The 15,781-nt window shown below is 44.7% G+C and overlaps 1 protein-coding gene across 10 annotated transcripts in view; it reads left to right on the top strand.

Moving 5' to 3' along the window:
• DENND1A (DENN domain containing 1A) overlaps positions 1–15,781 on the top strand; it is a 263,639-nt gene that overhangs the window by 143,857 nt on the left and 104,001 nt on the right. For 5 of the 10 annotated variants that reach the window (XM_083597234.1, XM_083597232.1, XM_083597228.1 and 2 more), the window contains exons 6-9: positions 581–650; positions 2,192–2,272; positions 4,427–4,494; positions 9,716–9,824. In XM_083597234.1, the coding sequence (XP_083453360.1) occupies positions 581–650; positions 2,192–2,272; positions 4,427–4,494; positions 9,716–9,824 (328 nt within the window). Of the gene's footprint in view, positions 1–580; positions 651–2,191; positions 2,273–4,426; positions 4,495–9,713; positions 9,825–15,781 lie in introns of those variants that run through there. The other 5 variants (XM_083597233.1, XM_083597229.1, XM_083597231.1 and 2 more) reach the window with 2 other exon arrangements.

The raw sequence follows: 15,781 nt of genomic DNA, 5'->3' as shown, positions 1-15,781 counted from the left end.
CCGTTATCTGTCACGTCTTCTGCATCTCACTTCATTTATTACTGTGGCCTGACGGTCAGAGCACTGACTCCTCTGCCAAGGCAGCTGGGCTGCGGAGGAGCTGTGGTCCTCATCACTTGCGGTGCGGTTCAGTTCCCCGTTTCCCCTGGCAGCGAGAGGCAAAGGCATTCTTGTAGTTTCCTCGTCCACCATTATGGTTTTAGCAGAATTCTTGGAAGAGTTTTTAAAATAATCCAGCTGACCTCAAAACCACAAAACTCCATTAAAGTGATCTTGCAGCACACAGCAATGGCAGCCCTTGTTTCAGTGGGGTTGGCGTTTCCCTGGAAGATGCATTACTGGTGGGAAGAACTGGGTTTATTCATCTCTCCCTGCCACAGTGGATCTTACACCAGCAAACCTTCAAGGGAGCAGAGAGAGCAGTGACGGTGCCAGAGCCCTGGCAAAGGAGCCTCTGTGTTGCACAAGCACTATAGCAGTTTTATATTTGTTGAGGTCACTCTGCAAAGTGAAACAAGTTTTTCTTAAAATGTTTTGAAAAACTCAATCCTGTGCTTTTCTTTTTCTCCTTTCTTTTTAGTTATCTTCCGTGGTTTGAAGTCTTCTATAAACTGCTCAACATCTTGGCAGACTATACAGCGAAGGGCCAGGTAACTGTGGAGAATTGTGTGACTGGCTGGGTGAGAGAACCTTTAAAACATTGTTTAAGGCCAAACCTGAGGCTCTGTTCAAATGTGATGTTTTATATCTTGGGCTCACTCACACAGGAAATGGCCATATCTTGAAAACTATAGGTAGTAACAAAATCACACTTCCTGCTTCCCCAGCAAAGAAGACTAAAATTTTGCCCAGTTCATCAACCTCTCTTTATGCTTTTCCAACTAATATACAAACGTGGGGATTTATCATAGGAGCTTCATATCTGAATTGTCCTGAGAATGCTCTTGTAGGTTCCTTAGAATTTGGCACAACGTGTAAAACCTATTTGTAGTAGGCAGCATATGTGGCTTCTGGAATTACATACCTTATTTTGCATTGAAATTGATCCCCACCCCAAATCTGCAGTGTAAATCCATTCTCCAAACAGATCCCTTGCATTTGGAAGCCCTTAGTGGCCCCAGCCCCATGATCCACTGTGTGCCTGTATCTCAGCTTCTAATACTGCAAAGTACACTAAAAAAATTTAGTAAAATAACTGCCATTGTAATAAGTGGGTGGGACTGTAAATTGCAAAAATTCCAGCCAGGGGGTTGAGACACATTTCAGCAACCTTTCTCACAGCCTCTGCTAGAGGAGGTAGGTTTTATTATTTCCCCAAATGCAAAATAGACTTTCCTTCTACATGAAAGAAACATTGCACCAAAGAAAAATTACAGTTGAAGGACATGCAGTTGAGGTGGAAGCTGGATTTACCACCTGACATTGCGGATTTCAAAAGTTAGGATGCCAAGCCTGTTTGCCCTGATTCTGTTTCTCAGCTTGTGTATATACGAGAGAGACAAACAGGCTGACTGTCATCGGGTACGCAGGCTGAGACCTTCCCTGCCCATGGACTGTCTCACCAGAGTGGTACATGCTCTGGTTATTTCCCGCTTGCCTTTGAAGGTGAGTTGGAAACTACAACTAATCCAGAATGCGGCAGCTGGACTGGTGACTGGGAGCAGCCGCCGAGACCATGTAACACTGGTCCTGAAAGACCTACATTGGCTCCCAGGACATTTCTGAGCACAATTCACAGTGTTGGTGCTGACCTTGAGGGTCCTAAACGGCCTCGGCTCAGTATACCTGAAGGAATGTCTCCACCTGTTGTCCAGTCCAGATACGGAAGCCCAGATCCAAGAGCCTTCTGGTGGTTCCCTCACTGCGAGAAGTGAGTTACAGGGAACCAGGCAGAGGGCCTTCTTGGCAGCAGTGACGCTCTCCCTGTGGAACACTCTCCCATCAGATGCCCAGGAAATAAAGAACCATACAACTAATAGGAGACATCTGAAGGCAGCCCTGTATCGGGAAGTTTTTAATGTTTGATGTTTTATTGGGTTTAATGTTTGAATTTGTTGGAAGCCACCCATAATAGCTGGGGCAGCCCAGTCAGATGGGTGGCAGATCAATCAATCAATCAATCAATCAATCAATCTGTGTTAACAAAAATGCTTGTTTTAGAAATCACCCCCTACATTTATTTTTGTTCTAGGACAGCCAGTGGTATGAACTTCTAGAAATGATCTATAAACTACCCATCCCTGAGCCTGGCTCATCTGTTCATCTCAGTGTGGTAAGTATCACAGCTAATACATTTCCATGGAGTCATTCCTGCTCTGGAACTCTCTGCCTGTGGGCATTAGACAGGTGCCTTTACCATACTGCTTCACGTGCTGATTTTTTTCTTTTCAGCAGGACTGCCCAGACACATGATTTAGTTACATTTGTTTTACACTTTTATTGATTTTATCTTGGCTTTGAATGCTGGTTCTTTGTACTTATTTTTAATTGGATTGTGGATTTTAGGCATGTTTTATATCTCATTGGACTTGTACACCACTTGGATATTTGAGCAAGCAGTTCATATATATATACACCCAGCTAAAACACCTACACTCCCAAACAATGAAACTCATGACAAAAAAACAACAACCAAAACCCACTCAGGAAAACAGCCCCCAGAACAAATAGAGCAAAAAACCCTTCAATTTCAAAATAAAACTGGGGCAGGGGGCCTTGGTGGATGATCTCAGTCTCTGGGCAGCGCAGTGCACATGTTAAGGACTCCAGGTCTGGTAATAGCTAGATAATTAATAATAATAAATGGCCCACCCATCTTCAAGGAGCAGTAATGGTAACAGCATACCAAGCTACAAGATGACATTGTTATCAGGCCTCCATTAAATTGTATAACACTGAATCACTTCGAAGTCCATCTTAACGAGGACAATTTAGGTGAGCTGTTACGTGTCTTTACTGGAGCTGTGAGTGGACTGTGTCTGTCCTCTCTGCACCGATTATTAGCTTGGGAAGTTAATAATCTCTGCCACTTGGCAAAGAACTAACCTTACTCTCTTCTCCCCCACCGCCCACCCCAGTTTCCACCCTAAGCACTGCTTTGCTCAGTCCGCAAGCACTAGCCACGTAGGCTGTTGAGGTGCCCAGATGGTGTGTGGGGCATCTCAGTCACATCCCTGCTCAGGGCATCTCTCTGATGCAGAGGACAGGCCACCTTGCAGGTGTGTTTTGGTCGTTGCTCCTGACCTCCCTTTGCCCTGGACATTTCATGAGCAGTGGAGCAGAGAAAGACTGTCAGAGCAGAGCTCAGAGGCTGTGCTTGTTTCAGGCTCTGCCTGCCTGTTTCCAGCCTGTTACGAATCCATGCTTATTTAGCACCACGCTCTGCACCACCCATTTCCATTCCCAGTGATCTCTCGCTGCCTCTCTTTTCCTGGCCTCCTCCCCCGTTCCAGCCAAATTAATATAGTGACAGGTTTGGAGAGTGAAGGCTGCATTTGTACCTGTTTCTTCATCTCTCACGAGCAAAGCCTCTTCAGCTTCAGAGTATTCAGCCCATATGCTGTTTGCAAGGTGCTGAAATGTCAGATAAACAACAGATATAGGACAAACTCTGAGAATCCTCATAAAAGCACAGTACAGAATTAAAATAACATCAGTATCGTTGCAAATCACAAGAAGCTTGATGTGAGGCTTCTATTTAGCAGTAGCTACTCCACGCTACAAGGAATTGCAGTTCCATGTCCAGAATATATAAATCTCCATCTGTTTGTTCCTTATGCAAAAAAACAAAAAAAGCACGCAGAGCGGTGGAAGCCCTGGAGCTCCCGCCAAGGAAATCAGCCCTGCATCCCCAGCTTTCGCTGTTCCACCAGATGCTGCTAGTGCTGCTTAAAGTTTGTCCATAGCCACCTTAAGAACTACAAAATGTTATTGCATGTTGCTTAGCTTTGCAGTTTACACCTGAATAGAACAGCTGGTTCTTCATATACCCAGCATTTTCCCTCCCTTCTGCCTGAGCTTGCTTTGCCACACAAAACGGAAGCTGTTCTGTGCGAGACATGAAACCTCCTCAGATTCTCTTCGCCAGCTTTGCAGCAGTGGCTGCAAATGTGCCTGTGGCACAAATGCTGGAAAGAAGTTTTGAAATAAATTAAGCATCATGCCCCATTTGTGCAGCAAAGATATTGACTGGCAGCAAATTGGTTTCTTGGGCAGCTGCTGGCAGTTGCACCACAGGGGCTTTGGGATGTTTCTGTTTTGTATGACTAGGTTTACCTTTTTGTTTTTTAATATTGTATAAATGATGTAAGTTCTAAACTGCATTTAAAGCAGAATAAGAGGCAGGGCATAAATGTTTTAAATAAATGCAAAATATATGGTGCAAACAAACAGACAAATAAACCCTTTTTTACTCCCCCCCCCCCTGCTCCCTACTTTTAGCACTCTTACTTTACTGTGCCTGACAACAGAGAACTTCCCAGCATACCTGAAAATGTGAGTAATACTCTCTGGTGGTCACATAATGCAGATCCCACATGTTTGTGGTGGTGGTGGTGGTGGTGGGGAGTCAGGTGAACCAAAGAGACAAGAAAGTGTCAACTTGAATATATTTTCTCTGCCGCTTGTAAATTGTGAACACACTCAAATACTGTTCAGAGATTTTTGAAATATTAAGCAACATATAAATGCTTTATGTGTATGTGTGTGCGCTTGCATATATACACATTGGTGTGTGTGTGTGTGTGTGTGTGTGTGTGTGTGTGTGTGTGGAGAAAATAGTTAGTATGGAAAGCTTGTGCTTTCTGTTTGAACAGCCAGCTTCTCCAAAGACAGAAACTTTCCCTGGCTTCTGCTGCCATTGGCAGGGTAACTTACCCTGCGCCTTGTCAGGGGTCACTCCACCAAAAACATGACTGCTACTATTCTGCTGTTTCCTGAACTGAGTAAGGCAGCCACATGGTTTGACCTACCAACGTTTGTGAAATGGTGCATATTGGACATTGGATACAACTTTTGGGAAACTTGTTTTCATTCCCCTTCTTCCTTGGGATCATTAGGAACATCAACTTGCTGATCTTTTCCAAGTAGGTTTTTGTACAGAGACTGCAAAGAACACCAGATTCCTTACCTGGAAGAGATGTTTGTGAGATTGCAAGTTACATGGTTCAGTCTGCCCTCCTTTCTCTAGAGCACAGCTTTGCAAACTTTTCAAGCTGATGACACACTTTTTGGACATTCATCATTCACGACACAGTAATTCAGCTTTGCATCATTTCATGACACAGTAATTCAGTTTTACTAGTAAACCGGAGGTTAAACTAACCCTTCCCAGCCCCAGAAGGAGTGCGGGGACAGTTTGTGTGACACACGTACACACTGCGGCCGACACACTAATGTGTTGCGACACACAGTTTGGAAAGCTCTGCTCTAGAGAGATGTTCCTTGCAGCAGTCATAATTTGGTGGGGAAGATGATCAGGGGCAGCCAGTGGGCCACACATGACAGGAACAGTGGCTACATATGGCCTTCAGGTTGCCCACTCCTGTCATAAAACATGTGAGAGGGAAGGTGCTTTCCCTGTCCCTTGAAGCATGCTCAGAAGAGAAAGCTTCCCTGGGCTTCAGTGCTAAAGGGGAGGGGCCGTAGCTGATTTGCAGGCAATAGGTGCCATCTCAGGGTATGGCTAGGATAGATGCCTGTCTGAGACCCCAGAGAGGACCACTGAAAAATAAAATAAAACCTGTTGCAGGCAAGTAACCTGTTTTTCCTTCCACTGAGAGGAACATCCTTGAGTGTGCTAGGTTCAGTTTTCAGGTGGTAAATTGAGAAGCACAGCAAAGAAGCCACAGCAAGGTACGGGAATCCCTCCACCCTCTTGTTTAGGTTCCTGTGTCTCAATAGCACATGTTTGTGCACACATCCGCATGCGCACGCACACATGTGTTGGTTTTAGAAATACAGGCTTCTCCCTGCTTCACCAGTGCCTTTTCTGTGTGCCAGCATTTGTTGGCAAGAATTCCAACACATGAGTCAACTTCCCATAACATTTGAGCAGTAGACATTCTGAATACTTATGAATCAAAGGATGCTATAAAAACCAACGGCTCTAGGCCAGGAAGACTTGGAAAGGATTTTAAAACTGCATGTTCAGCCTGTGGGGAGGGTGCAACTTTTAGTGCTTGAAGACCTATTCATTTAAAGTGTGCGTTTTCGGGGTGGAGAAGGCAGGGCGTGGGGAGAGGGCTGGAGAATGAATACAGCAGATTTGGGTGGTGTCTATGATGTTGTCATTGAGGGGTGTCCAAATAAGTTGCTTTAAGGATGTTGAAGGCCCACTAGGGAAGAACAACAGAACAATGAGAGTGATAAAAGCACAGCCCCATAAACTTTTATTTGGCTTTGCACGTGTGGGTCTTGGAGCAAAGAGAAGTAAATGCAAAACGAATGCAGAGGCTGGCTGCTGCTTCCTTGTTGTTCTGCTAGTTCCTCCTCCATATTCATCACTTTCGCACTCTGCAGCCTCCCCAGGATTCTCTCGTCTTGTTTGCCTGATGCTCACTGTGCTCCGCCTTGTACAGCACCTAGCGCGCAACTGGGATACAAAGACATTCAGCAGCATTTTGTGATAGTAAATCTTTCCTAATATTTCCAGAGAACTCTATGCCAACAGTTATAAGGCCAGGAAATCTAAGTCATGTCATCTAGATCCCTTTGAGCAAAGTTGCCGATTTTGCAGCTTTTGTAGTCCTGGAGACATGCAAGGCATGAAACAGAAGAATGGAGATGTCCTATTAGTGATTCATGACATCCCATGTTACTTAATAATCTGTATGCCAACCTTTCGTGCTTAGTTACAGATCAGATTTACAGTGCATTTTAGATCTAATCGTCAACTAGGAACCAAATCTGCAGTTTTGACTAGGCTTAACTGCAGCTTAGTGGGCTTTATTCCTGCTGAATAAAGCTGAGTAATAGCAAAAGTCTATGTTGGCTGCTCAACTGCTTCAAGCATAATGCCCTTTGCTTTGCTTTGGAAATAGGGTTAGGGCTTTACCTTCTCTCTCAGCAGTTTAGTTTTCCATTTGCCCTGTTGGAATCCCCTGTCTCGTGGGGACACCTGTGCTTCTGAGCCTCATGCGTGGGCCCTTTCTTTCTCCCCCCACCTTTCCTCCCAGCGCTGCGGCACACAGTGCTTTCCATCCTTTCCCTATTGGGGGTGTGGGGAAAGAGAGCCCCTATGTGTATCAAATCGGCACAGGCGCTTTGGGCAGCCCACCTTGGTTTGGCACCCACTGCTGCTGCTAAAAGCAAAAGCATCTTAAAGAGTGCCTGAGTCTCTTGGTTCCCTATTGGCCTTCCCTGGGACCTCAGCACTTTCTGGCTAATCCTGCACTCCGATGAAAAAGCTCCTGCGTGTTACTACATCAGTGTCTCATAAAACTGCTGTCACGCTCAGACAATTTTTACAAAGTCCCCAAAGCTTATCAAATCCCCATTAAACTGTCAACCTCCTTTTTGCTGTTTTGCCTTCTGTGAACAACTTCTTTGACCATTCTGCCTCTGTCTTGGTGCAGCTCGTTCAGCATAGCAAATGCAAAACTGCTCAGCACCCCTTTTTCGCTGGCATGCCCAATTTCTGTTGCTATGGGTGAGGCTTGGCCTGAATTGTACCTCCAGATCAACCTGCCGTTACATATTGAACTATCTCTAAAGGAAAAATTTTTTTTCCTTCCAGTAGCACCTTAAAGACCAACTAAGTTAGTTCTTGGTATGAGCTTTCGTGTGCATGCACACTTCTTCAGATACACTGAAACAGAAGTTGCCAGATCCTTCTATATAGTGAGAAGGTGGGGAGGGGTATTGCTCAGAAGGGTGGTGGGAATGGTGCTACTGGAAGGAAAAAAATTTTTTTGTTTTGACTATGGCAGACCAACACGGCTACCTATCTGTAACTATCTCTAAAGGAGTGCAGGTGGCCCTGCCATGGCGCAAGGTAGAGTGGCAAAGCAGGAGACAGATCTGGGACACAGTCCACTGAGAAGTATAAGAATACCCCCTCCTGTCAAATCCTTAAACTCTGCCCTTTTGAGTTTGATTGATGATGTCGCCTGAAGACCTACCCTAGAAAACCCGGCCCCAATGACATCACTGGAAGTTGTGATCCAGGAAGTGGCAGGCACATGACCCTCCTTCTATGACCACATAACCCCTTGAGTCCAGTGAGGTGGGGGTTTATTCCTCTAAGCCAAAATGGGGTATCTGGTCGGCTTTTTCTGCTTCATGCTCCTGTGCACCTCCTGTTACTCTCAGCTTTCGAGTGGGGCTTGTGTAGGACAACTTCCTAGTGGATTACATATCTCATGTTACTTGGCGGGAGGTGCTGTGCTTTGAATTTTCCATCACCAGCACCACAGTGCCTTAGGCAGGCCTGCAGTGACATCCCCACACTCTGGGTTTTTGTTGTTGTCGCTGCTGCCGTCACTGTGCCCTCAGCAACTGCAGCTTCCAAACGGCTTCTGTTTAGACACAAACATCTTGCTAATCAGCACAGATGGGATAAGAACATTTTTGGGGGGCGGCACGAGGGGGGAAACATGCCAGTTGAAACGTTTTTTTGACAAAAATCTGCTTTCTCTTCGTCTCCCTCCCCCATTCCTACCTGGATGTGATAGAACCTTTCTCACTTCAAGCTGTCTAATAAGGCCTGAGTGGTGCTGGTATAGTGACATGGCCTTTGTTAACCAATGTGTGTTTGTTGTTGCATGTGACTTTTTATTTTTTTGGAAGCACAATGGATCTCTACAAACCCCCGTGCTTAATTTTTGGTCTGTAGCTTTTCCTTTGTATTTGAACAACAAGCTGTGGAACATATTTCAGCACAGTATGAACCTTCTTGGCAAACTTCTCAGGCCAAGTATTGGGGATTTTAGAGCTATCTTTGGATCTGTCAAAAGTGCTAATGGGCTCTGTGAGCTTCTTCATGATTCTAAATCCTATTTGCTCTTTGTTTTTTTTGGTGGGGGGAGGCCCTGCGTGTGTGTTGCCTTGTTTATTTCATTTTGTAAAGGGTTAAGGTCTCAATTGAATTCATAATGAGCATAAATGTGCTTTTATTAATACACTTGCTTGTGATTGCTCTTTACCTTTATAGCAGTGTAAAAAAGAAAGAAAGACCTGCTTGCTGAGCTCTTGAGCACGTGATTCATCTTGGCTTGGTGGCCATCCACCCAGCTGTTATTCCTGATCACTGTATTATGAAGCTGCTGCTTCTGTTGCTGCTTTGAAACCCAGCAGCCTGGTACAAATCAGCACAGTTTTGCACAGTCAGTGGAGTGATGCCTGTACCTGGCACCTCTGCTCCACACTTGGATTGGGAAGTCCTCAGCAAGAAGAGTCAGAGGACATTAGAATCGGTATCTTTGGCCAACCTTGAAGCCTTGTTTGGAATTTCTAGGGAGAGCTGCTTGCAGGCAGCAGACAAACCTGGTGGGTGCGTTAAGACATTCCCACCCTCCATGCCTTGGGGTTGTTTTGGATAAGTCTAAACAACCCCTCAATCCGCAGTTGCAAACCCTGGGCCGCTTGTCAGCAACTGTTCTTGTGTCCCCTCGTTCCACAGATGTTGCAACAGCTACTTCAGGAGGTAGTTAACTTACTGCTATCTCCTTTAAAAAACATATTCATAAAGTTCTTTCTTCCTTCTTCCTTCCTAGAGAAATCTGACGGAGTATTTTGTAGCTGTAGATGTGAACAACATGCTGCACCTCTACGCCAGTATGCTGTATGAACGACGCATCCTTATTTGCTGCAGTAAACTGAGCACTGTAAGTTGACACTGAGGCGCTTGCTTCCTTTTGGTCTACCGGTGAAGTCTCTCTTGGGGCACTCTGCAGGAACCCTTAGCAGTCTGGTAGGCTGGTCAACCTCCAGAACTTTCACAGACCATTTCACACCCCCTGACTGGACTCCTGGGGATGGGTTAGGTGATTTGAGTAAAAGACACAGTGCCCCCCCCCCAAAAAAACCCCTGTCTGAAAACCAATTGTTTGGTTTTGGACATACAGTCATACCTCGTGTTGCGTTTGCTTCATGATACGTCTTTTCAGGTTGTGTCCCACGGCGACCCGGAAGTACTGGAAAAGGTTACTTCCAGGTTTCACCGCTCGTGCATGCACAGACGCACAAAATGACGTCACGCGCATGCACAGAAGCGGCGAATCGCGACCCGCACAGACGCGGGTTGCGTTCTGCTGGTGTTGCAAACGGGACTTGGGAATGGATCCTGTTCACAACCAGATGTACACCTGTATATATTTATGTTAATGTGTGTGCAGCACACTAAAGTCGTAAAGGAATTACTTTCATGTGATTTCCAGAGCAGCTCTTTTGGTGTACTAACAGTAAAAAATCCTCTGCATCATATTGAGATCAGTTGAAGCAGAGTGGTCTTTCTCCTTGAATAGTTAATTCACAAAGCTTTTGTCTCCCGACTCTACCCATTGCCAGCTCTGGCTCCATCTACTACCAGCATCCCCACCTCCTGCCTGATAAATTACCCCTAGGGTAATTCCTGGAGTAGGAATGGGAACTAGAGAGAAGGTTATTTCTTGAGATGGGGGGTTGATTGGCCAGAGGCTTGTAGTGCCGTGGAGAGATTGTTGGGCCGGCCACACTTCTGGGTGTGTGGGATGAATTGGGATAACCTCTGATGCACACTTCCTGGGGTGAAAGGCGAGTTACGTGTGTGGTGCAGTTTTATTTATTTTAAAATAGTAATTATCTCTGCATCAGAACTTGGGCTGAGATGGTTGCCCTCTCCACCTTATGTGCCCCTGGCAAGTATGTTCCTTGCCTCAGGCTGAATGCCCCACGTGTGTTTGCTGCCAGCAGTGCCTGAAAATGTGCCTGGCTTTGTGTGTGCCTTAATGGCAACCTTAGCAGCATATAGGAGCTTGACAAAAACTCTGAGAGTGTAGCAGGTCATCACTGAGGCTTCTTAGCCTTTGAAGTACAAAGTTTTTCCTCTCAGTGCAGGTGTGTTATAATAACATTTCTGCAGTATTAGCAACAATGGGCTGTTTTGTGTCATCTGCCTCCATCTTTCTATCTCTGTATATGTGTGTGTGTATGTGTATATGAAAAAATAATTGATAAACGATGGCTTTTAGGTGGCTCTTCTCGTGACCTTCTCTTGATGAACTCTGATGGTGGCTGATAAGAACTGCATTTTTCGCAATTTTGTTTGATAAGAATGCAGGCTTAATGCTACTTAGGGTCCATCAAGCACCTGAGAGATGAAAGCTGTAGTGCACTCAAAGGACCATCCACTCCAGAAATGGCCCTACATCATTACTCGAAAACAACAACACAAAACACCCCAGTTTGATATGGTTCAAAAGTTTAGATCTGTGTTTTTCAAGGTTTTAACAGTCAATAAGCTTGTGCATTTTTTTTTATTAAACCCCCCCCCCCCTAAAGTTTTCCTTGCTGTTCACTGTGTAAATGGATATTGATTGTGGGTTTGTATTGTTGGTTTTAATTCCATGATAAATGCTGAATAGCATGGACTTCAATTGCAGAACGGTGTTTTCTGAAGTTCTTGTTTCCTTGCTTGCCAGTGTTGCTGTTATTCTGGTATCTAAGTGACTCTCTACTCACAGATTCTGATCTTGATTGTATGATATTGCAACAGATGTCCCCAAAACATGTGTTGGCTAAAGGGGAAACAAGCTACACTGAAGTTCCTAAAGAAAGGAAGGCCAAGCCCTGTTGACAGAAAAGATGAAGGGAACGAATAATTGTTAAGGCCCAACCCCAAATAATACGCACTCTGTGCCCAAATTCTAACAAGTTCTGGTGACAAGCAAGCCAGTTGGAAGGTTTAACCTCTGTATTCTGATGTAAGCTGCCCAGAGTAGCTGGGGCAGCCCAGTCAGATGGACGGGATAAAAAACAGTAGCAAACTTCAGCCATTATTGTGTGCTCTGCAGCTCCTCCACTTTGAGTTTTATACCTTTCATACATGTGGCTGAATAGAAAACACATTATTATGAAACAGGAATAGATATATGATTTGTAATGGATATATTAATATAGGCTTATCCTTGCCTTTTTCTAAAGAAACTTGTTCACAGGCTGGGGTCTTTCCCTTCTATTTTCCCTTTCAAGATATTTGCTAGACCCTCATTGGTGGGGCAGCTTTTGAGAGCAGGGAATCTGCTCTTCCTGTATTTCCCCCAACTTCTATGCATCAGAAAAGATAAGAGTGATGGTTCTGTAAGACTGGCTTGGATATACTGTGACTTTCCTGCAAGTCAGCACTGTAAACATCAGCTGTGTTATTTTGTCCTCTGCGGAAGCTAGGATGCTGCAACCAGAAAGTGACCGAGCCCAGAGAACTCTCAGATATGCCAGGAGTCCTGGCAGTGACTTGCTGTCGTTTCTTCATTCTCACGATCACATACCTGCCCTACATTGGGGAGGAATTTTCCTGGAGATGAGAGAGGGAAAGGCTTAGTTAAGGTGAAGATACGGTCTTTGTGGTCCTTTGAAATTGTCTGGTTTATAAAGCCCTATCAGTCTGAGAAAGTGAAACAAGGTTTTGGGTTGTAGAGAACAGAGAGTGACTGAATCAACACTTAATAGCTGATCAATGAGCCAAACCTCTAGAAGATGACTGCTATTAGGTTTTTTCCTTCATGGTGTCTGTGAGTTGCATTTTTCTCTTGAAAGAGGCGCATAGAACCCAGCAGTTGTGATTTGGCCTGAATGTTCACCAAATAGACTTTGACCTCAGTAGATCCCTCCTGTTACATTCTCTACAAATATAAGCCAGTGAATTTAGTAGAAGGCTATTGGAACTCAAGAGTGCTTCCAGATAAAGGCTTTTTAAATTATTTTTAAACCATATACTTCTATTCAGAGTCTCCCCGCCCTCCCCCCCCCAGCCAGAACTCACCGGAACTCAATTCCTGTCCTTCTCATGTGGGTGCCATTGCCATTATAAGAGAACAAGGAAGGTGTTCATGGTGAGTTCTGGCACCTCTTTTTCTCTTTTATAAAAAATACCAGAGCTGTTTACAATTGCGCATAAAACCATACAGTGAAAACCATATTAAAAGGTTAAAATCAGAAAACTATTGTGGAAAGAACCCAAAGGTTTTCAGCAGACGTTTAAAAGTAGGAACAGAAGGCGTCTCCTGAGCATCTATTGGCAGAGCATTCCAGAGGGCTGGGCCAATGGGCACTGGGCTCAGTTTCTTCTTGTCAAATGAGCCTTGCTAGATCAGTGAATAACCAGCAGTGCTCCTGCATGTGATCTGAGTGATCAAACTGGGAAATACGGGTTCAGGCACCTCCACCCCCAACAGTCACTGGAGGCTGAACCCCATGGAGCTGATCTCATTTTCAGCCTGCTGAAATCCTGCAGCTTTTACAGAATCTCTCATTACTGGAGTTATCTTCTTATTAACAGCATGTTTTCTGTGCAGCAGCCACTGATGAGAGATGAATATCGTTGATGAGTTATTTCTTTTCGTTTTGGTTTTTGGTGTTGGTGGGTCACTGTTGTCCTAGCCACCTGAGTCCCACGTTCCCTGGGGAAGGAGAGCCCTGGCCACAACGAAGTGTACTCCTCTACTTGCCCCCCCTTCCCTCCTTTGAGGCACTTGCTGATGGCAGAGCAAGTATTTGCCAGGCTGCCCCTTATCAATCAGCTTCCGAAATTTCCCTCGTGCTCCACTGTTGCTTCCTTAACACTACGGGTGTGATGGTATTCACTGAGGCCACACGGGTTATGAAACATGAAATGGGTTTACTAAGATGGAAAGAATATGGAGCACAACGCATGCAAATGTTACAAAGAAAGAAATGCAATTTCCCCAAATTACAGAAACCCAAAATATTCCCTTTGGGGTTAAAAACAACCCAAAACTGAATAAAAGCAATCCCTGGTTGAATAATAATCCATACTATCCAGAGTTATCACACTGAGATTCCATTGATCTAAAAAAAAAATCCAGGATGACAATTTCTGACAGAGATTCCCCGTCAGTCACCTGCCTTGGATTACAGGTCTCAGGAAGTCTGGTGCTTTTAAATCTGCTTCCCTCAGATGAGGAATGGGTAGTTCTGTGCATCAGTAATGCTGGGTGCCTTTGTCTTGATGCCTAGAGCCTTGGGGCACCTGCTAGGACTCCCTGTAATCTCCCTACAGAGATATGCATCCCATACTATATGCAGGTAAAATTGTTCATTCCCGTGTTTTTTCACAGCAACCGTTCTTACCACGCAAGAATGTAAGGCATCTGCTCATGAGTAGCTGGTCAGGGGATCCACTCTTCATGTGTGTGTGGAATTGGAGAGTTGCAGCCACAGCTTCTCCAACAAATGGCTTCATTACAGCTGCTGTCATTACAGATTTCATGTTGCCGGGTAACTGGAGGCAATTAAATCATTGTCCATTGAGCAGGAACTCTAGAAAAGCAAGCTTCTCTAAATGTCACTTTCACTTTTGCGAAGAGGCCCACTGTTTGGAAACAGGGCTGCATTCTCAGAGAGTCCCAGCCCAGGATTGTTAACACACTTGCTTTAGTACTTACCACTTAGATTCTTTTGACATGTTGGGTTAGTAAAATTAACAGAGCATCCGCAACAACATTTTGCTTGTGTGGTTTATGCAAGGCGGTGGCTGCCTCTTGCTAGAAGGAAATCAAGTTCATTCATTGAGCTAAGAGATATTGTGTCTTACTCCTTCCTAACGTGAATATATAATGATGGTTTGGCAGCTCTGAAAAGGTGCTATGTAGTAAAGAATAAGATGTAAAAACATGATAGACATGCTTCTGCCGTTGCTGAGGTTCTTAATATATGGCGTTATTGTGAGAGGGAAGGGAAACTCCTCCTCCGTGTCTTTCAGTAAGTACCAGCAAATTTCCTAGTAATTTGCTTGCTTTAAATATCATAAGACACGTTGAGATCCGTTCAGTTAGGTGCAGATCTTACAAGTTCACCACAAAGCAGAATTTTTTATTACTGTGTTAAAACTCAGGGTTAAAAGAGAAGGCCTTATTCAGGATGTTTCAAGGCATCCTGTCAGGAAATGTCCCCAACTAAATCTGGTTATTCCTTTATTATCTAGGACAGGGATAGCCAACATGGTGCCCTCCAGATGTTACTGGAGAGCAGTTTCCTATATCTGGTGGGCACCATGTTGGCTACCCTCTGAGCTAGGAAGGTTGCTCATCTAAGCCAACAGAAAAGCAGTGGTAGGTCTAAGGATTCCCCCTCTCTCTATATCTGTGGGACCCTCTCCCTCATTTCTTCTAGAAATCTGTAACTTGAAACTGATGCAGAGCAGCAGATACAGTAGTACCTCAGGTTAAGTATTTAATTCGTTCCAGAGGTCTGTTCTTAACCTGAAACTGTTCTTAACCTGAAGCACCACTTTAGCTAATGGGGCCTCCCACTGCCACCGTGCTGCCGGAGCACGATTTCTGTTCTTATCCTGAAGCAAAGTTCTTAACCTGAAGCACTATTTCTGGGTTAGCGGAGTGTGTAACCTGAAGCGTATGTAACCTGAAGCGTATGTAACCTGAGATACCACTGTACTCAAAAACACTCAAGTTAAGGGATTAGTCTGTTACACATCCTTATTCCTAAGCATCCTCATTGCCATCACCTGTCATGGCCTTCAACGCTATAAGTTGGTGGCCATTGGCACTCAGTGGCTACAAGTGCCTTTTACCAACTACCATTGGTACTACAGCTACGACTGTTCCTG

The sequence above is a fragment of the Podarcis filfolensis genome (genome assembly GCF_964270895.1).
Source record: "Podarcis filfolensis genome assembly, chromosome: Z".
Lineage (NCBI taxonomy): Eukaryota > Metazoa > Chordata > Lepidosauria > Squamata > Lacertidae > Podarcis > Podarcis filfolensis.
This window is presented reverse-complemented; position numbering and strand designations above follow the sequence as displayed.